Consider the following 23,443-nt stretch of genomic DNA (forward strand, 5'->3'; position numbering starts at 1 on the left):
TCTCAAAGCAGTTTTTCTGTAATCATTGATACATGTGCAATTTTGATTTTTATTAATATGATCCATCATTTTTATAATTTTCTTAATATTTGAACCAACCTAACATAAATTCAAATTGATCATAGTGTATAATCTTTGTGCTATATTGTTATAGCTTCTTTGCTACTATTTTATTCAATATTTTTGTTTTGATGTTCACTAGGGATATTTGTACTTTTCTTGCTTTGCTTTGCCTTTTTTGGTTAGGTAACAAGACTATTTGTATCATAAGAAGAATTTGATAGACTCTCTTTTACTGTTTTTCAGACAATTTATGTAATATTGGATTTAATTGCTCTTTGAATGTTTGATATAAGTCAGTTGTAAATGCTTCTGGTCCTGAGGTTTTTTCCCTTTGGGAATTCATTTAAGACTTGTTCAATTTTTTTTTTCTGAAATAAGATTGTTTAAATGCTTTCTTCTGTTAATTTGGCTATTTGTTTGGGTACATGTTAATCCATTTCATTTGTTATTTATTGGCATATAATTGGGCTAAATAGTTTCTAATAATTTCCTTTATTTCCTCTTAATTTGTTTTCAGTTTTTTTTTTAAATTTTTGACATTGGTAATTTGATTTTATTCTTTTTTATAAAAGATTAACAGTTTTTTATTTTTTCCCTCCAAAACCTGGTTTCTAATTCTACTGATCAGTTCAGATTTCCTTCTTTTAGTTTTATTACTCTCTTCTTTGATGGTTTCTGTGTTGAAATTTAATTGAGGTTTTTGGATTTGTTGCTTTCCTTGTATTTTTAGTTGTATGATCAATTCATTGAACTATTCTTTTTCTCTTTTGTTGAGTTGAAGTGTTCAGAGATGTAAAATTTCCCCTAAGAAGGCATGATGATATAATGGATGAAGTGTTGGATTCAGTATCTGGAAGCTCGGGATTCAAATCTTGACTCCATACTTATTAGCTGTGGAACCCTGAATATGTCACTTAACATCTTGGGGCCTCAGTTTCCTTTTTTGTCAAATAAGAGGGTTTGACTTAATGATTTCCACAGTATTTTCCAGCTCTAAATCTATAATCCTATGAACTTGACTGGTATTTTCTCATATGTTGTCATTTGTTTTGCAGTTATTTAGCATTTCTGTGATTTATTCTTTGACCCTCTAATTCTTTAGTATTAAATCATTTTTGTGTCCATTTAGATTTGAGCCATTTCTTCAAAGGCCTTTAATTGATTGTTATTTTTATTGTGTTATTGTCAATAAGGGATGTGCTTAATATTTATTTATGACATTCTCATTCTAGCAAGCACATGGTCAGCTTTTATAAATATGGCATATACAGCTGAGAAACATAAATCCTTTTTTTAGTTGTGATTAAGTCATTGCCAGAGAGCCAATATAGCTAACTTTTCTAAAACCCTATTCAGATTCCTCACATTATTGTTGTTTTTTCTCATTGTTAGGTTTGTCTAAGTCTGAGAGAGGTCAATTGATATCCCTACTTAGTTTTGATCTATTCCGCCTTCTGATTTAACTTTTCCTCCAAGTACTTAATATATATTCTCTAAATGAACTAAAATATTGATATAATAGAATCTAGATATTGAATCATAGAATCTAAATATGGATAATTATTTATGATTAATTATTAATATTAATTATTATAGCATAATATTTATAGAATGTCTAGCATTTCTATAGTGCTTTAACGTTTGCACTACACTTTACCAAGGTTATCTCATTTTATCCTTACAACCTTGGTAGTTTAGTGCTATTATTCTGCCCGCTTTTTTAGACGAGCAACCTGAGGCAAACAGAGCTAGGGTGCCGAGCTAGTAAGTGCCTAAGGCTGTGTTTGAATTCAAGTCTTATTCCAGGTCCAGCCCACTATCCACTAGCTGAGTAACATAGTTTCCCTTTTTATCTTTTTAAACTCTATTTTTACTAAACTTTCTTTGAGATTGAATGTTACCCTTGGTTTTTTCACTTTTTGTGAAGCATAAAAAACTACTCTCTAAGCCCCTCATTTTAATTCTGTGTGAATCGTTATGTTTCAATTGTGTTTCTTTTAACAGTGTATTGTTGGATTCTCCTTTCTATCCTGGTCTACTGTCTATTTCTGTTTTGTGGATGAATTCATCCTATTCACATTTGCTTTTATGATTATTAATTGTATATTTTTCTTCGACATATTCTCTTATGTTTTTTCCTCCCTTAGTCTTCTGTCTCCTTTTGAAAATAATAATAATAGTAATAATAACTAACATTTATATAGTGTTTGCTGTGTGCCAAGAACTGTGCTAAGCACAGTACAATTATTATCTCATCTGATCCTCACAACAACCCTCCGAGGTAGGTGCTATTATTACCCCCATTTTACAGATAAAGAAACTGAGGCAGACAGAAGCGGTGGTGAAAAAGAAAGCTTATGATCATCACTAGTGATTTGCTTCTGTTCAGTTGCCTCTTCTTTCTTCCCCTTTCTCAGATCCTGACGATTGAGTCTTGGAGTTTCCTTCTTTTTCATCCTCCTTTCACAGTTGTCCTCTGAAATTGAAGTTTGTTTTCCTTGTGATTATTCCCTCCCTGACCTTAGCCATCTCATTAAAACCCATCAATGGATCTCTTCTCAGTGTTTTCAAATATATAAAGTCCATAGAATTAGAAAGAAAACGAATCATATTGAAATATAGTTATCTTCATGTTAAAGAAAAAATAAACAAGTTCACAGGCCTCCGGTTAAGAACTCTTGATAAGTGGCCATTGATTGATTTATTGCCTAGGTTTATTGACCTTCGTTAGAAAAATGATTCCTTGCTATAACCTTAGGTGAAAGGTATTTGTGATCTAAACTCAACCTGAATTAAAAAACAAAACAAACCAGTAAGTGTGAGCTTTTCTGTCCCTTCCACAGTTGTGGCTCCTGGAGACAGGGTCACTTCACTTTATGATGCAAACATTTGGTTCAGCTTTATTCCCCATTTGATGTGCAGTACTGCCTAGTGGACACTCCCACCACAACTAAACTTTGCTTAGCTTTACAAAGACCCAAAGCCATAACAAGGAATTTTTTGTACCTTAGGAAAACAGCATTGGAATTAACTTTTAGTTGAGAGTGATCCTGGAGGAGGTGCTGATGACCCCCAGGAGAGGAACTCACCCCTGCATTTCATTTGATAGCTTCCTGTTTTAAATAATATTGCTAATTAAATGATTTGTTCTTTTATTTCTGTTTTTCTTAAGCACTGTAGGTACTGTTTACCCACTAGAAAATCTGATTCCTAGTAACCCTGCTCTAGTATGGCTTTGCAGAGATCTAGATAGCACTTAGCCACCATTCTCAAGCATATTCTTTTCACACTTAGGCCCTCGGGCGACATTAACCACTAACATGCACTTTGAGTGTGAAAATTCTAAGTATTGGGAGATCCATACAAGTCTGTTAATCATCTCATCTTGTTCCCTTTTTCCCAGCTAGCATCTGGTCAATCCAGCCCCCTTAAGGTCTATAGAAGGAGGGTTTCTACCCTCTAAGTTATATATGCCACTCTTCTCTTGTCAGACCTCAGCCCAGAATTTCTCCCGCCATCCCTGTCCTGCATTTCTACTCACATTAGCTGCTATTGGATGTTGCAGGCTATGTTGAACTGGTACATTAGAAATTCATGTTATCCAGCCACAACTGGGCCCTTACTCTGGCCTGACAGTCGTTTTGTTCCTTCCTGATTGATCCCCTGTCTCACTCTGCCAGAAGCCATTTCAAACCTTTTTTCTTCAAGCCTCCCATAGCTTCCCTCTTGTTCCTTCTCTATTAAGATGGGTCTTTGCCTCTCACTTTGCTGAGAAAACTAAGGCTGCCTCAGGTGTACTCCCTCTTTTTCCCTTCTCTTCATCTCAAAACCTTTTGTCATCACCTCCCCCCAGTTTCTGAGAATGAGGTGGCCCTCCTCTTTGCCAAGGGCAGTCCCTCTCTGTGTCCCCTTGATCTCATCTCTTCCCGTCATGTCCAGTATATTGCATCCTCATGCCTCTTACCCTTAACTCCCACCTGCTGGTTCCTTTCCTTCTGTCATCATATATACCTTTCCTTTTTTGAAGAGTTTCATTTTTGCATTGCATAATTGTATAGATTACCCCCATTCCAGGACAGGTCTTGTGTAATAAAGTAAAATGATTAAATAAAACAATATACTGACCTCACCTTAAAGTGCGTACAGCATTCCAAATCTGTAGCACCTCTTTATTATTTTTTTAATGAAAAGAAATCTATTTTCTCTCTCTATCTCCTACCCTATTGAGAAAAAAAGAGAAAAGAAAAACTAATTCCTAGTAACAAATAAGAACAGTCAAGCAAAATAAATCCCCTCCTTGGCTGTATAAAAGTGTGTGTGTATATATTCTCATTTTGCACCTGAAATCTATCACCTTTCTTTCAGGAGACAGATAATATGTTTCATTATCAGTCCTTGGGAATCATGGGTAGTTATTACATTGATTATAGTTCTTACAGCTTTCAGAGTTGTTTGTCTTTACATCGTTGTCACTGTGTAAATTGTTCTCTTGGATCTGCTTATTTCATTCTCAGTTTATAAGTTTTCAGAATTGATTGTTTTTGTAGTATTGATGTTATAAATTGTTCTTCACTCTGTGTCAGTATCAGTTCGTATAAATCTTTCTGTTTCTTTGAAACCATGTGTTTCCTCATTTCTTACAGCACTGTAGTATTCTATCATATTCATGTACCACTACACATTCAGCCCTTCCTCAATTGATGGGCATCCTTTTAATTTCTAGGTTTTGTTTTGTTTTTGCCACCACAAAAAGAGCTGCAATAACTAATTCTGTATGTAGTGACCTTTGTGTCCTTCTCCGATCTCTTTTGGGTTTAGGCCTAGTAATGGTATAGCTGGATCAATGGTCATGCACATTGGCTGCTGAGAGGACCATGGATGCCTTCATAGCATCTTGCAGCCCCACCCTCCTCTTGAATGGAACCCAGAATACCACCTCTTATCCCACCACCCTCAGAGTCTGGCAGCCTCAAGCACCCCGAGGATGTGCACATGAACCCTGATGCTAACCATGTAAAGTACCACCTACAGACTTACTCAGGCCTCAGCGTGCTGCCTCTGGTCTCCCTGGGAGCCCCACCCACTCGCTGACATCAGCAACCTGGGGTCAGGTTATTGAAGATGGGAGTCCTGCAAAACTTCCTGATACCGAAGGCAGCACCCTTTCTCTGAAGCATGGGATCCTACGTACTCATAGATAGTAAAACTTGGGATCCTTCTGGAGTGGACCAAAGCTTGAATTAGGTACCTGATCTTAGAGTGGTTTTCTCTCTTTTCCTCATATGCAGCAACCCATGTCCTGTCAACATGCCTTTGTACATGCCTGGAATGTACTCTTTCCTTACTTCTGCATCATAGACTTCCTCTCTTTTTAAAGATGCAGCTCATACACCACTTTCTACATGAAACTTTTCTTTATTCCCCCCAAATGCTGGTGTTTTTGCTCCCAAACGACCTTGTTTTAACTACTTTGCATATATTTGTTATATCTATATATTATGTATATGTATATAGTGTATATATATTATGTGTGTATGTGTCTGCTGTATAAATTTTACATATACTTGGTTTCTCCCACATTAGCATGTAAACTACTTGTGAGTAGGGATTATTTTTTTTAAACTTATATCCCTGGTGCCTAGCACAGTGCCACCATAAGTGTATAATAAGCCCTTGTTGATTGATTGACAATGTGATACATTTTTGCATAGCCTTAAGCCTTTCTATAAACTTATCTTCTCATCTTATTACTTTTTGTTACTCTTATTGTCTTTGTCGGACATATTTACCTTTGAAAACTTGAAATCTTAATCGTCCTAAAGAAGCGAGCAAACCTTCATTCACCACATTTGGTGAACAGCATTTGAGGCTGACCCAGAGCTAGGAGGAATAGCTAACGCCTTGGACTGATGATAAAGTCAGTATGCAAAAACACCCTCACAAGCTAGGACATTGGGCTGAATCCAAAAAGATGAAATTCGTAGATACAAATGTACAGTCTTATACCCGAGAGAGATAAGTTAACTGCACAAGTGTAGGATGGAGGAAGTTAGAATGGACAGCAGCTGTTTTGAAAAAGATCTAAGCCTTTTAGTAGGCTGCAGTTTCGCTATGAGCCAGTAATACGATGAGGCAGCGGCCAAAGAAATGGGTGTGATCTTGAACTTGATCAAGTACGTAGCATAGCATCTAGCATGTCCGAAGTGATGGGTGATGGTACCGCTCCACACTTCCCTTGTCAGACCACATCTGGAGAATAGTGTTCAGTTGTTTCAGCCATGTTCAAATCCTTGTGACCCCATTTGGGGTTTTCTTGGCAAAGATACTGGAGCGGTTTGCCCTTTCCTTCTTCAGCTCATTTGACAGATGAGGAAACTGAGGCAAACAGGGTTAAGTGACTAGCTCATGGTCACGTAGTTAGTAAGTGTCTGAACCCCAGTTTGAACTCAGGAAAATGAGTCTTCCTAACGCCAGGCATGGCACTCTATCCACTGCGCCACCTAGCTGCCCCTCCGCCCCAGGGTTGTTAATGAGGATCAAAGGAGATAATATTTGTAAAGCACAAACTTAAGTGGAAAGTGCTGTACAAATGCTTCAGTGATGGAGGTGCTGGTGCTGGTAGAGCTGATGATGGTGGCAGCAGTGGTAGTGGTTGTTAATCTTGCCTTAATCAAAAAGAAGGCACTTCCTGAGCAGGAAGGTTTAGGCGAGCTTCTACAAAATAATGCTGAAGAACAGTTACCCAACAGAACTCTCTTCTTTTTTCTCTCAATCCAAGCCTGCCCAACTACAGAGTGGCAGCAGTAACTGCTTGAAGCTAAGGAGAATTGCTATGACCAGCTGACTCTTGTGCTAGATTTGGACTGTGTTTCTGCATTGTAATAAAGTCTGTAATAAAGTTTTTCTCGTGCTTGCAGTGTACATAAGGGAAGCCTTTTTATAATATACAACTATAGGATTCTTTTCAAATAATAGTTCACAATTATGAGTACTTTATGGATTGCAAAGCAATGGCTGTGAGCGAGGTAGTAAAAACTGAGTTTGAAAAAACACTTTATCTCCATTTTACAGATGAGAAAATTGCGGCTCCAAAGAGTGCTACCATTAACAGTATGGGAATCCAGGCCCCAAGCACAGATCTCCTGACACTAAACTCAGTGCACTTTCCAGCACATAGTGTTATTGGACTACAGGCATATTCAGGTATTGGCCATGCATTTTTCTAACAGTGTCCACTTCTCTCTTTCTTTTGAACCAGGTGACCATGTTCTAGAGCTTACTGTTCCAAGAGATTGTGGTGCCAAGTGTGATTCTGCCTAAGTCTGAAGAGGAAAAGATCCAGAAGTTGATGGTAAAGTAGAAATGAGCTCGTTTCATTGTTACATCATGGTCTTACATTACTATCGTGTCTTCTGTCTTCCCTTCATGACCTATGACTGGTATAAAGATTCAGTACTTGTTCGAAAGCAAAGGGGAAAATTTAAACACATAAATTAGAAGGGAGTACTCTGATTCTAGTGGTACAAAGTCATCTTCAATGAAAATAATTCACAAGTAGATTATCCACTTTTCAGCTTATCTTCAGCAGGATGGCACAGTTATAGGTGAGGCTGAGATGTAAGGTGTGACCATGCTTATGGGAGGCTGAGGTGCATTAATGATATAGGTTATAGGAGCTGAAATCGGGGAGGACAGGATTTTTGAGGGTCCTGGGAGTTCCAAATTCTTTTCCTTCTTCCCTCTCCTCCCCTCTCATTGAGAAGGCAAGCAATTTGATATAGGTTATATATGTGCAGTTGTGCAAAATATATTTCCGTATTAGTCATGTGATGAAAGAAACCACAGATTAAGAAAAATAAAGTTAAAAAAAAGTATGCTGCAAGCAGCATTCAGATTCCATCAGTTCTTTCTCTGCAGGTGGATAACATTTTTTATCATAAGTCCTTTGGAATTGTCTTGGATCATCGCATTGCTAAGAATAACTGGGTCATTCACGGTTGATCATCGTACAGTATTGCTGTTACTTTGTGCAGTGTCCTCCTGTTTCTACTCACTTCACTCAGCATCAGGATGTATAAGTCTTAACAGGTTTTTATGAAAGCATCCTGCTCCTCATTTCTTAGAACACAATAGTATTCCATCACAATCACATACCACAACATGTTCAGCCATTCCCCAATTGATGGGCATCCTCTCAATTTCCAATTCTTTACAGACAGAAAAAGAACTGCTATAAATATTTTTGTACATATAGGACCTTTTCCTTTTTTTTTTTTTGTAATCTCTTTGGGATACAGACTTAGTAGTGGTATTGCTGGGTCAAAGAGTATGCATGGTTTTGTAGCCCTTTGGGCATTGTTCCCAATTGCTCTCCAGAATGGCTGGATCAGTTCACAACTCCACCAATAGAGCTTTAGTGTCCCAATTTTGCTGCATCGTTACCATTTATCACATTCCTTTTCTGTCATATCAGCCAATCTGATAGGTGTGAGGTGGTATTTCAGAATTGCTTTAATCTGCGTTTCTCTAATCAATAGTGATTTAGAATATTTTTTCATATGACTATAGATAGTGTTCATTTATTCATCTAAAGACTACCTGTTCTCATCCTTTGACCATGTAGCAATTGGGATATGACTTACGTTCTTATAAATTTGACTCAGTTCTGTGTATATTTGAGAAATAAGATCTTTATCAGAGAAACTTGCTGTAAATTTTTTTTCACATTCATGATTACTATTTCCCTCCATTCTATTTTTCCCTTGTTTATCCTTTTCTCTCTCTTCTTTCACCCTGTCACTTCTCAAAAGTGTTTTGCTTCTGACTGCTGCCTCCCCCAATCCTCTTTTCCTTCTATTAGCGCATGTCCCCTCGTCCTCCTCTTCTCTTACTCTCTTCCCCTCCTACTTCCTGTAGGGTAAGTAGATTTCTATATCCAATTGAGTATGTCTGATATTCTCTCTTTGAGCCAATTCCAATGAGAGTAAGGTTCAAACTTTGTCCACTACACTTCCCCGCCCCCCCCCCATTTTCCCCTCTACTGTAAAAGCTCCCACACCTTTTTTATGTGGAATTTTACTCCATTCTACCCCTCCCTTCCCCCTTCTCCCAGTGCATCCCTCTTTCTCATCCCTTACATTTTATTTTTCTAGATATCATCCCATCATAGTCAACTCACACCCATGTCCTCTGTCTGTGTATACTCTAACTGCCCTAATAATGATACAGTTCTTAGGAGTTACAAGCATCATCTTTCCGCTTAGGGATATAAACAGTTTAACCTTATTGAATCCCTTATAATTTCTCTTTCCTATTTATCTTTTTATGCTTCTCTTGAGTCTTGTATTTGAAAGTCATATTTTCTGTTCAGCTTTGGGCTTTTCATCAGGCATACTTGGACATTCTCTATTTCATTAAATGACCATTTTCCCTGCTTTAAAGGATTATACTCAGTTTTGCCAGGTAGGTTATTCTTGATTGTAATCCTAGCTCCTTTGCCCTCTGGAATATCAAATTCTAACCCTTCTAATCCTTTAATGTAGAAGCTGCTAAATCTTTTGTTATCTGATTGTGGCTCCACAATATTTGGATTATTTCTTTCTAGCTACTTGCAATATTTTCTCCTTGATTTGGGAGCTCTGGAATTTGGCTGTGATATTCCTGGGAGTTTTCAGTTAGGGAAGTCTTTCAAGGAAGTGATTGATGGATTCTCTCCATTTCTATTTGACCCTCTGGTTCTAGGTTATCAGGGTAGTTTTCCTTGATAATTCTTGAAAGCTGATGTCTAGACTCTTTTTTTGATTATGGCGTTCGTGTAGTCCAATATCTCTTACATTATCTCTCCTGGATCTATTTTCCAGTTCAGTTGTTCTGTTGAGATATTTCATATGTTCTATTTTTTTCACTCTTTTGATTTTTTAAAATTGTTTCTTGATGTGTCATGAAGTCATTACTTTCCACTTGTCCAGTTCTAATTTTTAAGGAATTATTTTCTTCAGTGAGCTTTTGTACTTCTTTTTTCCTTTTGGCCAATTCTCTTTTTTAAGGAGTTCTTTTCTTTGGTGGATTGTTATGCCTTCTTTTTTTTTTAACCATTTGGCCTGTTTTATTTTTTAAGATGTCGTTCTCTTCACTATTTTTTGTGCCTCCTTTTCAAACTGTTGACTCTTTTTTCATGATTTTCTTGCATAGCTGTCATTTCTTTTCTCAACTTTCTGTCTGTTTCTCTTATTTGATTTTCAAAATCCTTTTTGAGCTCTTTCAGGAATTATTTTGGGGGGGGGGGCGGAGCTGAGGCCAATTCACATTTTTCTTTGAGGCTTTGTATGTAGCTGTTTTGACTTTGTTGTTTTCTTCTAAGTTCATTTTGCTCTTCTCTGTCACTGTAAATTTTCTGTGGTCAGGGTTTTGTTGTTGTTGTTTGTTCATTTTTCCAGTCTATTTCTTGACTTTTAACTTCACGTTAAAGTTGGGCTCCATACCCAGCGGTAGGGGGCATTGTCCCAAGCTTCAGGTTTTTCATATGCCTGTTTTCAGTACAAGTTCTGGGGATCTTTAAATCTTTATATTTCCCAGGGTGGTATGATCTAAGGAAAGGTGTGGTCACTGCTTTCCTGGCTGTGCTCTGGTCTGTGAGTGACCATAAGCACCCTTCTCCACCCTGGCACTGTGACTAGGGTTCCTGCTCCCCTGCAGTCACCTGCTCTAGACGATTAGTGATCCTCCTCACCTGGATGATGTAACAGAGTCCTGCAACCAGTGCCAGACAAAGGATCCCCTTTACTCCCCTTCTGACCAGTTGTCTGAGCCCTTTACCGTTTGTGGGCTGAAATCTCTGGAAGTCACTGTTGCTGATTCGTTTGCCCCCGAGGCCTGCTGTTGGCTTGCTGGGTCGTGGCCTCCACTGGACCGCACTCCGCTGTCTCCCCAGTGAGACAGTTCTTTCCTGCCAATCTTTTAATTGTCTTGCAGTGGAAAATTGTTTCACCTCAGCCTTTTGTTGATTCTTCCACTCCAGTACTCAGTTTGAGGTGTTATTTTAAAATAAGAAGGGAACTTGGGAGAACTCAGGTGAGTCCTTTACTCTTCCATCTTGGCCCTGCCCATTGACTCAGTCTTTATAGTTGGGGAGTTGGAATAGTCTTTGCTTCCCATTACAACTTCAAGGGTTTACTTGTCAAGGTCAAACCCTCTACATGCACAAGTGATCCCATTCCATTCCATCGTCTCTAGCATATTCTTCAGTTATCTTATCTTCCTGTTTGATTCTCTTTTAAACAAACAGAAATTGGTTTTCTTAAATTTTATTTATGGCTTTTTTTTCCTCTTTTCAGAATTTCTTCCAGTATCCTTCCCCCTTACTCTTCCCACAGAGCCATCTCATATAACAAATAATTTTTAAAGGGAGGAAAAAAGAGGAAGAAAAGGAAAAAGAAATCGGCAAAGACTGATCAATACGTTGAAAACATCTGAAAATATTTGCAGTGTTCCACAACTGTGGACTTCTAGCTTCTGTAAAGGAGTGGGATCAGGATATCTTTTCACATCTGTTCTTTGGGGTTATGCCTTGTTTCTTGTAGTTTTTGCAAGATTCCTTTTTGTTTTTGTGGTTCTTTACACTTCCGTTGTTGTGGTTATATATATTGTTTTGCATTAGACATTATTAAAGCTTGCATGGTAGTCAAAATAGTTTCAATTCCTTATTCTTTAGGACAGAGCCTTTTTTTGGTTCAGATTCACAGCCCCTCCTGGATCACACCGGAGCCTCACACCCATCTACTGACTAGAATTGGGGAAGTTAAGGGGATGAGAATGTTTTAAGAGGATATGGAAGATAAAGTTAGATTAGTAAGAGGGTCATAATGTGGCAATAGATGCAGAAAAGTTTACACTCAATCTTATAGGAAATACAGTTCTCCCTTTCACATTGTGAGGATTAGGGGTACAGGATCCCCACTATCTGGAAAACCCATGTAAACTTTTTTGACCCTCCCCTTTGTACCAGAGAAATCGGAATTTTTTTCTTTTTCTTTTATGGGGTGTTTGCAGTACCTTACTGCAAAATTTGGGTTGGTGTTATACAATACTATACATGTATTTTTTGCATTTCTGAGTTTCTGAACTTTTTCTCTGTCTTCTGTCAGCCCTTGTGTGTTGTCTGTGGCTTCCACAAAACTCCCCCCAAATTCCCATTTAATTTCTTTTGCTGACCCACAACATAATCAAAATCATGATGTGGAAAGTCGTGATGAGGAAGAGATAACTGTGGTCTCAGCCACTGAAAATTTTTGAATAGAAAACTGTCATCTAGGATGAATGAGCTCAAGCAAAGAGAGGGTTTAGAGAAACCAGCTACAGGGCTGCTGTGGATGGAAATGGTGTAACGAAAAGTGGTGGATGACTAGGGATGAGCACGTTACCTTTGTGCGAAGTGTAATATCATTGAGAGTAAAAGAGATAGATGCAAAAAGGAGAGAAGAAAGATCAATAAAGTTGGGTGAGTGACTTGGATAATAGGGGTGAAGGAGAAGAGGTTTTGAGCCCGGGTGACTCAAAGAAGAATATTAAGACTGACAGGAATAGGGACATTCAAGTTTTCCTAAACCCCTGTTTTGATCATATCACTCCCTTGCTTGAAACAGTGATTCCCTGTTGCCTTTTATCTTACTATGATAGTAATTTATATGCATATTTTATCATCCCTACTAGATTCCCAGCTCTTTCAGGTCAAGGAGTATACCTTCAACATGTTTTTATCCTACACAGTTCGTAGCATATGATAATTTATCAGTAAGTATTTGAATGAATAAATAAATTTGGGAGAGACAAGAAGACGTGCTAAGTTTGGGTCATATTGGGTATGAGGTGATAGGAAATCAGTGGCAATGTTTTGCTGCATGTGGCATCATGAGATTGGAGTTCAGGTGACATTTTTCAACTTGAAACCACTTTCACATTTTGTTGCCTTATTTTATCCTCATTACAACAGGCAGGTTCTTCAGGTGCTTTAACCCCGTTTGGCGGTGGTGAAAACTGAGGCATAGAAAAGAAAAGTGAGAAAGAACATGAGATGTCCAAGTTCTTTTAGCAAATCACTGAAGTGGTGTGGGCTGCTGGAAACACAGTGATTTGGCAGTCAGATGACTTGAATTTTTCCAGATTCTTGTCCCAGCTATGCTTCATGCTAGTTATGTGAAGTTGTTGCTGTTCAGTCATTTAGTCGTGCCCAGCTCTTCATGGTTCTGTGGATCATAGCACACCAGTACTGACCATGGGGTTTTCTTGGCAAAGATACCAGAGTGGTTTGCCATTTCCTTCTCCAGTGGATTAAGGCAAACAGAAATTTTAAGTGACTTGCGAGGGTCACAGAGCTAGTAAGTGTCTGAGGCTGAATTTGAACTCAGGTCTTCCTGACTCCAGGCCCAGTGCTGTCCCCACTGAGCCACTTGGCTGTGTCTTAGGTGAAATTGGACAAACAATTAACTTTCTTTTCCTTATTTATAGAAGGAGAGGGGTTAAACCTGATAACATCTCTTTCAGTTTTAAAGTTCTTCTGCCAACAAAGGCAAAATCTGAAGGTGGCTATGAGTTTGTTTACTATTCCTCCTGCTAGGTGAGACTGTTTGTATTTTAACAGGCACTACATGATACGGGCTAATGTGGAGGTAATATTAAGGAAGCCAGTAAGCATCTATTGCATTTAGTTATTTTTGAAGAATACAAAAGAAATGGAGACTGTGTATTTCAGCCATGTAAGTGACATTGGACTTGTGGTCAGACTTAGGGATTTGAGTTTCAGCTTTGCCATTTACTAACTGCGTGACTTTGGAAAAATGATGTAACTTCCTCACCTTCGTTTCCTCATCTCTGTCATCATCATCATCATCATCATCATCATCATCATCAAGAAACCCTTTACAAGTCAGTATATCAAACCCGTATGAGTTTAGATGGATTCCTCAAAGCTCAGGGGATGAATGAAGGGTCTGAGATGTGAGGGGTGATCAGAGGAGATTTAATTAGGGAACCCCACAGGCCAGCTCAGTGATAGCCCATCCCTGGGGCATATGTCATTTGTGCCCCCAGAGGATCTAATTTGGCCCTGGATTATTCTCAGTCAGGATTCCCAGAGGAGGCTGGGTTAGTTCTGGTGCTGTTTCCTGTGCCCTGGTAATTGAGCCTCTGAATTAAGATGCCAAGGGGCACAATAGGCTCCCTAGCCTGTCTTTGCCAAGGCCTATCCAGAACCAAGCCTCCCGCTCACATGCTAGGGTTCTATACCTGCTACTGTGGCTGATAAACTCTAAACTTGATAAACAGTTATCACGGTCCTGAGTAGGATGATTCCATTTATGACTGGGAGGGACATTAGAGATGATATATTCCAAACCCTTCTTTTTACAGATGGGCAAACTGTGGCCCAGAAAAGTGGAGGGATTTTGTCTAAGCTCATATGGTGAGAAGTAACAGTTGGAATTGGTCCCATGTCCTTTTCTCCCAAATGCTGCGCTTTTTCCACTGATCTTTGGGTAAGGGGAGATTTGAAGACACTTCGGTTATAGAGAAAGGACATTATGTTGGCTGAGACACAAAGCCCAGGTCTGGGGTAACAGAGTGTGGGAAGCTTCTTTGCATTTTAAAAGAAAATGATTGCTCTTTCTTGAACTTCTGTATTAATGCTCTAGAATCAATTAAAAATAAGAGTGGAGTTTTATTGTTTTTGATAAAAGGAAAGCATAGTGGAAACTGGAGGGTTTTTTGTTTTGTTTTTTTTAGGGGAGAAGGAGCTCTCATTCTTGTAGTTCCCTAATGTAAATTTAAACAATAACAACACAAAACATTGAATTCATAGTATTTCCAAGCTGTGCTCAGCTTTCCCATTAAATTCCTTATGGAGATGTGTAAAACAGGCCTAGAAAATGTTATTTTAATGTCGTTTCTGCAAGGCTGACCATGATTCTTCTTCTCCCTTTCAGGCCTGACCACTTACTAACGGCAGCAGTGACAAGACATAGCGGGGCTTTGTTCGTGGTCCATCCAGCTGTGGATGCTAACTATGCATATTCTTCAGTTAGCAGCATCAAGAGGCAGGAGCTATGGCAGCTGAGCAAGGCCACCTGATTCCAGGGTGCTTTCCCTGGGTGTCATCGACAGAGACTTCTCTTTCCCCACAGCAGCAACATGACATCTCTGCCTGTTTGACAGAGACTGAGGGCATGTTCCTGGATCCACAACCACAGCTTAAAGCCTGCAGGAGGAGGGTCAGAGACCATTTCCATTACAGCTGAGGAAAATGAAATTTCCATTTTATTTGGTGCCTTGTAGAGACAGTGCACTAACTCTTAGGGAGAGGAGTGAGGAAGAGGTTGAATTGTTTAGTGGAAACTTATGTGGTTATGGCTACTGACCCAACGTGATCGGAGGGGGCAGGTGTCACGTAGAGACTTATGACAGGCTATACCATGTTGCGGAATGGGGGAGTGGGGAATGGAGGCCAAACCTGGATGCTGCGATGGTCCAATCGCATCCGGCTTACCTGGCTCAGCTTTACGCTCTTCATCATTTTGGTTTTCTTCCCCCTCATTGCCCACTACTATCTTACCACCTTGGATGAGGCGGATGAGGCAGGCAAACGCATCTTTGGGCCACGAGCTGGCAATGAGTTGTGTGAGGTGAAGCATGTGTTAGACCTTTGCCGCATCCGCGAGTCAGTCAGTGAAGAACTCCTGCAGCTTGAAGCCAAACGGCAGGAGCTAAACAGCGAAATTGCCAAGCTCAACCTGAAGATCGAAGCCTGTAAAAAGAGTATTGAGAATGCCAAACAAGACCTACTGCAGCTCAAGAATGTCATCAGCCAGACCGAACATTCCTACAAAGAGCTGATGGCCCAAAATCAGCCCAAACTTTCCCTGCCTATCCGACTGTTACCAGAAAAAGATGATGTTGGCTTGCCTCCCCCTAAACTTCTCCGTAGCTGCAGGCTGCACAATTGCTTTGACTACTCTCGCTGTCCGCTCACTTCTGGCTTCCCGGTCTATGTCTACGATAGTGACCAGTTGGCCTTTGGCAGCTATCTGGACCCCCTGGTCAAGCAGGCTTTTCAGGCCACAGCACGAACCAATGTCTATGTCACAGAGAATGCTGACATTGCCTGCCTTTATGTGATTCTGGTGGGAGAAATGCAGGAGCCGTTGGGTCTACGGCCTGCTGAACTGGAACAACAGTTGTACTCTCTGCCCCATTGGCGGACAGATGGACACAACCACCTCCTCATCAACCTGTCATGGAAGTCGAATACACAGAATTTACTGTATAATGTCAGTACGGGTCGAGCGATGGTGGCCCAGTCCACCTTTTATGCTACTCAGTACCGACCTGGCTTTGACATAGTCATATCACCACTAGTCCATGCCATGTCAGAGCCTAACTTCCTGGAGATCCCTCCACAGGTGCCAGTCAAGCGGAAGTATCTCTTCAGCTTCCAAGGGGAGAAAATTGAGTCACTGCGGTCCAGCCTCCAGGAGGCCCGTTCCTTTGAAGAGGAGATGGAAGGTGACCCTCCTGCTGACTATGATGACCGAATCATTGCCACCCTGAAAGCAGTACAGGACAGCAAGCTTGATCAGGTGCTGGCAGAGTTTACCTGTAAGAATCAGCCTAAACCTAGCCTGCCCACTGAGTGGGCACTGTGTGGGGAGAGGGAGGACCGCTTAGAATTGCTGAAACTTTCCACCTTTGCTCTGATTATCACACCAGGTGATCCCCACTTGGTGATCTCTGCTGGATGTGCCACGAGGCTCTTTGAGGCACTAGAAGTCGGAGCTATTCCAGTGGTGCTGGGGGAGCAGGTGCAGCTTCCCTACCAAGATGTGCTACGGTGGAATGAGGCGGCCTTGGTAGTGCCCAAGCCACGGGTCACAGAGGTTCACTTCCTGCTGCGGAGCCTCTCGGACAGCGATCTGCTGGCCATGAGGCGCCAAGGCCGCTTCCTTTGGGAAACCTACTTCTCCACAGCTGACAGTATCTTCAACACAGTTCTGGCTGTGGTTAGGACTCGCATTCAGATCCCAGCTGCTCCCATCCGGGAAGAGGCAGCAGTTGAGATTCCCCATCGCTCAGGCAAAGCGGCAGGTACTGACCCCAACATGGCAGATAATGGGGATCTGGACCTGGGGCCAGTGGAAACAGAACCACCCTATGCCTCTCCTAAATACCTCCGCAACTTTACCTTGACTGCCACTGATCTTTATCGCAACTGGAACTCAGCCCCAGGGCCTTTTCACCTTTTCCCACACACACCTTTTGACCCTGTTCTGCCTTCAGAGGCCAAATTTCTTGGCTCTGGCACTGGATTCAGGCCCATTGGTGGAGGAGCAGGAGGTTCTGGCAAGGAGTTCCAGGCAGCACTTGGAGGCAATGTTCCAAGAGAACAGTTCACAGTGGTGATGTTGACTTATGAACGAGAGGAGGTGCTCATGAACTCCTTAGAGAGGTTGAATGGCCTCCCTTACCTGAACAAGGTGGTAGTGGTATGGAACTCTCCAAAGCTTCCATCTGAGGACCTCCTGTGGCCCGACATTGGTGTCCCCATTATGGTAATGGAGAAATAGGCATTTTACAACGCTCTTATCACATTTTTCTGGACCTTTGAGAACTGCCCTATCCCCATTCCTCAGTTTCCCTTGTTCGTGTTACTTATCTCCTTGATATCTTACAGATTTCACTTCTACTTATCTTTCCCATGTTTCACCTTGCTTATTTCTTACTCTTCCTGTTTTTCCAAAGATCTGTAGATCTGATATTGATAGATCTTCCATTTTCCTATATTCTTCCATTAATGAATTTCTGCCTAGGCTGTGGAAATTCTGTTTGAAGGGATAGTTTTTTCATGAAAAAGGAGAATTTGGAATTTGGGGTTTGAAGGTTCTGACTTTTGATTTTTAAGGGCTTGTCCGGGACAAGATTAGTAGGACTCTGTAGAGTGTTACAACAGAGACTTCTAATAGTCTGTATTGTCCTCCAGACTTGCTAAAACAAATTCATTTTCATTCCTAAATTAGGAGGTCTTGCACCAGTAATAGTCAATTATATCTTTTTAAAATTATTATAATAGAGAGGATGAATTCAAGCTAATTTAGAAAATTATTCAGTAAAAAGCTACAAAAACTAGGATGTATGCAGTTCTACCCTCCCGGAAGATTCACAAACATGAGTTCTGTTTCTCCTACCTGGAGACCTTGCTTCTTTAGTTTGGCTGCAGGTATATGAGAGGGAGGGTCTTCTGTATCTGGCCCCCTGAATAGAAGGAATATGGTATAGTAGATTCGAGTTATAGGGCCTTGGTTTGGCTTCTGCCTCTGCTACTTAATATATCAATTGTCTGGGCCTTAGTTTCCTGATTTGCAAGTAGAACTAGATGACATGCAAAGTCCCTTCCTGTTCTATTATCATATGTCCTCAAACTATAGGAAATTTTCCATGTAGTCCAGTTGAACCAGCACCCAGGAGGGACTGAGAACTTAGTCTAATGATGCCTTTCCTAACAACTTCTCTTGTTTGTATTGATATGTTATTGAATGGCCTTATCATGCTTAACAATTGATGTCTCCCAGTTTTTATTTGAGAATCACAAAGAAATACAGTTTTTTTTCCTAGCCACCAAAAATAATATTAGACACTGTAACAACAAAAATCATATAATATGTATATATGTGCATGCCTATATATTTATTATAGATAGTGTTTTAAGGTTTACAAAGTGCTCTCCCATCTAATTTGTTTGGCAGGAAGTATAAGTAATATTGTTATCTCGGTTTTTTTAGATGAAGAAAGTAAGACTTAGAGCAGTGGAGTAATTTTCCTTATGGCATTATGTAAGGGCAGCTAGGTGGTGCCATAGTGCACAGAACTAGCTCCAGGCCTGGAGTCAAGAAGACTCATTTTCCTGAGTTCAAATCTAGCCTCAGACACTTACTAACTATATGACCTTGGGCAAGTCGCTTAACCCTGTTTGCCTCAATTTCCTCATCTGGAAAATAAAATGGCAGACTGCTCCAGTATCTCTGCCCGGAAAACTCCAAATGGGGTTATGAAGAGTCTGACATGACTGAAAGGACTGAACAGCAATTCCAGATCGTAAGTGCTAGAATTGGGATTTGAACCCAAGTCTTCTGACCACTGTTGGGCACTCTTTTTACTACACCAAGTTGTCTTTTTGTAGCTTTTGCTAATACAGACAACCAGCCAGGAAGAGAGGATCAGGTCATAGAATTGGTTCTTTAACAGTCTGGCATAAATGACATGGCTGAATATTTCTACCATTGACCTTCAAATACTTGTCACTCACCACTGTTAGAAAACAACAAGCAGACACCTTTTGGTTAGGATTCTAGATTTTCCTTGTCTTACAATTCTCTTAGCAGTGAGAACAGGTACAATGCTATATTGGTACTTATATTAAGTACCTAGTTATATTTATTGAGTACCTAGTATGTGTTAGGTATTATATAGAAAATCCAGCCCAAAAGATCTCTGTTCTTCTAGGAGCTTAGCATCTAGCATCTAGCGTCTTTTCCTAAATTGCAGATTATATTCCTAGGGAACTTAAGGGAGTTGGTGATGTATTAATGGAGTTTATGGTTTGGCAGAATCATCCTCATTTGATTGGAATGAGAGTGTTTAAGTTGGGATGTTTTGGGAGATGAGAGTGCCCTTATTTTCCCAGGCCACATGGACCGCTCTTCTTAAATTGATTTTGTTTGTTTGAGAAGAACAATAGATTACAATAGTAGCTCCATCAGTTGTAGGTAAAATTATACATTTGTGTGTATCCGGAGGAGGTGAGAAGAGGAGCTTACGTCGACAGCGTTTTGTGGTTACAGAATGCTTTACACGCGTTACCTCATCGACCCTCAAAGAACGCTATGAGTTAGTAGTGCGGATGTTATCATTTCCATGCTGGAGGTGAGGGGACTGAGACTCAGACTGAGCAGCGTTTTTGTACAGGTTGTTAACCAGCTACAGCTAGAAGGTGATGGAGCTTGAACGTGAGTCTTCTGATATTAAGGCCACTGTCCCATTCCATCACACTTTTCTGAAATGAAGAGAGACAAGTATGGTATAAAGGAAAATACTAGTACCATGTTTACTGAGTGGTAGAGGGAGTAGTGGGGTAGGTGATGAAAGATCAGGGAAGCAGCAATCTCAATCAGAGAAATTGCTCCAAAGTGTTTTTCTGCTAGGGCCAGCTTTAGTAGCTCACTTAAAGTTACAAGTGTCCTTTTATTCTCTCCCCAGTTTCCCTAAATCTCCCAGTCAGTACTTCCTAACTCTTCTAGTCTCCCTCTTTCCTCTGCTCTGCAATAGCTATCTGTCCTCATTCCTTTCAGTTTTGTCACTGTTGCTTCTAGCTTCTTCTTTTTTATTGTTTAACTCTCCAGCCTGTTCTAGAGTCCATTGAGCTCTTGGAGAAATCTTTGGCTCTATAATTTATCATTTGCATCAGGGGATTTTTACAAACAGCTTGCTTCTTCTCCAGCCTCATTTCTAAGTAAGTGTCATGTTCTCGATTGGAATTTCGTGAGTGTGATTGAAACCTAGGGAAGGTTTTGTCTCTGAAGAGTAAATGTTTCACAAATGGGGGAGCAACTAAGCAGTATACAGTTTTCCTTGGTTCTTTAATTTTTCTGTGAGTCCCTAGGGGTGGAAGAACTGATGAATGAAGGTCAACAATGAATAGAAGCCACCAAATAACTCATCAGAACTAATCCTTTCCTTTAACTCTGTTGGGAAGTAAGTGGTACTCTTTGATCCCCGCTGAACCCATTCCAATAAGCACAATGCTTCAGAGGAATGCTGGCTCTTGCCAGAGAGGTGGCCATTCTGAAAAGCTTACTCAGTTCAGATTAGTGTGTGATTTTTTTCCTAACTCTTAAAAAAAAGAGAGAAATAATGCAACTATTTCCAAGCTGGAGACATTGCTACACAGTTATACTAGACATAAAACCAAGAATTTAAAGAAAGAGACGAAAACTTCTGGCCCGCTGACACTTTTCCCCAAATATATCAACAATTTTCTTTACCCGACATCTAAGAATACCTGACATTTCTTAATGACAGTGTCATTTTTGGCCCCTTCTAATTTAAACTCGCCTCTACTGAATTTTATACCATTGCTAATGTGAAGAAACTTGAGATAGTCAATGCAAGATGTAGACTGCTGGGAAGGCTGATATTGATGTGATGTCACAGAGGTACGTTGACCCCGAATCTTGCTGTGGTGAAATAGAATGAACCCTGGATTGTTAGACTCAGAGGGCCTGGTTTGTGTCGATCTGTGTGATCTTGGGAAAGTCATTTAATGTCTCAGAAGCTCATTTTCTTCCTCTCTAAAGTAAAGACAAGAAATATCATTCCTCTACCTAGTAGTTGTTTTGAGGAATATTATTGTAAAACTTGAAGCAACGTATAAGTGTGAGCTGTTCTTAATTTCTTTCCCTTTTAGTGTTCTTTCCTTCCTTCATAATCTTGCAAATATAAACTAGATTAAATTTAATATACAGTTTGCCCAAAGGTGTTCAAGTATATATGTGCAGCTGTCCAGCCTTCATTTTATGGTAACCTGTGCTGACCGGGCCATAGGATTCATATGACTTCATTTCACTGGTTAGGCCTGATGCCATGTTTATCTTTCCTGCAGCCCTCCAATTTAAATTCATCTCCTGAGTTTTATGTTCTCCTTTGGCGGTAGCTAAATTTGAGATAAACAGTATGAAACATAATGGTACAACTGCATGTGGCTTGTCTTTGACCTATAATCCCTTTTGTACTGTCACTCCTACATCTATGAGAGAGAGAGAGAGAGAGGGTGGGGGGGGGTGGGCGGAGGACAAGAACGCAAGCAGAAAGAGGATAAGTAGGTGGAGGCAGGCAGGAAGTGGATTTGGAGCCAGACGACTTGTGATCCAGTTCTGATCTACTTATGTGATCACGGGCAGTTCATTTTACCTATCTCACCTCAGTTTCCATATCTGTAAAATGAGGCATGTGGACTGTTAGCACCCAGTAGTCCCTTTTAGTCCTAAAGCCCTGATCCTTTTCCCATCTACTAGCATTTAGCACTTTGATGAATGCTTCTTTCTAGTCCCACATTCCTCCTTTTATTCATCCTCTGCATAGCCCCTCGTCTGCTTCATTCTGCTAGTGTTGTCTGCTCTCCCTGCAGGCCCAGCTACAAAACCTGATTGGTTATGCCTTTCTAGGGGTAAATGACAAGAAATTATTAATTCATTTAGTTGGTCAACTAGCATCTATTTTGTACCTGTTATATTCCAGGCATTATGATGAGCACTGGGGATATACAAAGAAAGGCAAAAAATAATCCCTGCTCTAAAGGAGCTCAGATATGTTGAGGATAAATTGGAGGTGCTCTTAGAGGAAAGACGGTAAGATTAAGAAGGACTGGGAGAGGCTTCTTGGTGATGGTGGGACTTTAGCGAAGTTCATAAAAGAGTCTCTGGCACTGGCCTCTATACTAACAGTCTTCTTGATTTCTGACCTGCCTACTGTGCTTGGTAAAGTGCTACATAAACAGAAACTTCTTAGTAAACACTTGTCGACTGACAGGCTGCTACTTTAAGGTTTTAGTCCAGGAAGGAAAGAGCATAAGCATGAACAGCAAGGATGATGATTTATGGTCCATGCCAAAACCGCTCCCTCTTGCTGGTAAGTGACCTTCTGAGTCTTAAGATGGCAGGGACTTGGTTGGCGAGGGGTCTCCTTTGGCACCTGCCCTTTTTCTGACTGAGGACATTGGGAGAAGACACACATCTGGTATAGAGCCATTTGGCTACTTCCTCCAGCTTTAGTCCATGAAGCCTTTATTGATTACTGTCCTCGTGACCAGTTCACTGTGCTCAGGACAGGAAGAGAAGGTTGCCCATGACAGGAGATGATCCTGCCCCCAAGGGACTTAGGTTTATGGAGAAACTAAAACTTACAAAACAATAAATGTAATAAAGCAGTACATTTAATACATCAGGTGCAGAGAAAATAATATAAATGTGAATTTCCCTGGGCCTTGGCTTCTTCATTTGTAAAATAAAAGAACTGGACTGGAAAGATTCTAAGGTCTTTCTGTGATTTTTGTGTGCTGTGGGCAGTCTGGAAGGGCTGAGATCCCTATTGGCTGGTGGAGGTGAGACCTCAGAGAAGCTGAAGGGATTGTCAGGCCCCACAGGAGTACAGATTTACAGCTGACATACTGAGGCCTAGAGAGGAAGAGTGATCAGGATTCCAATCCAAGACCTCTGACTTCTAACCCATTCATCCTTTCCCTCTGTACCACACTGCTTGTCATGAATGCCGTGAGGCAGGGTGTAGG

The 23,443-nt window shown here is 40.4% G+C and overlaps 1 protein-coding gene across 3 annotated transcripts in view; it reads left to right on the plus strand.

The window, feature by feature from the left end:
* Positions 1 to 23,443, plus strand: part of EXTL3 (exostosin like glycosyltransferase 3) — a 95,195-nt gene that overhangs the window by 37,805 nt on the left and 33,947 nt on the right. For 2 of the 3 annotated variants that reach the window (XM_036750463.1, XM_036750462.1), the window contains exons 2-3: positions 7,322 to 7,414; positions 15,039 to 17,657. In XM_036750463.1, the coding sequence (XP_036606358.1) occupies positions 15,510 to 17,657 (2,148 nt within the window). In that variant the 5' untranslated portion in view covers positions 7,322 to 7,414; positions 15,039 to 15,509. Of the gene's footprint in view, positions 1 to 7,321; positions 7,415 to 14,551; positions 14,592 to 15,038; positions 17,658 to 23,443 lie in introns of those variants that run through there. The other variant, XM_036750461.1, reaches the window with a different exon arrangement.

This window comes from Trichosurus vulpecula, chromosome 3 (genome assembly GCF_011100635.1).
Source record: "Trichosurus vulpecula isolate mTriVul1 chromosome 3, mTriVul1.pri, whole genome shotgun sequence".
NCBI classification, from domain to species: Eukaryota; Metazoa; Chordata; class Mammalia; order Diprotodontia; family Phalangeridae; genus Trichosurus; species Trichosurus vulpecula.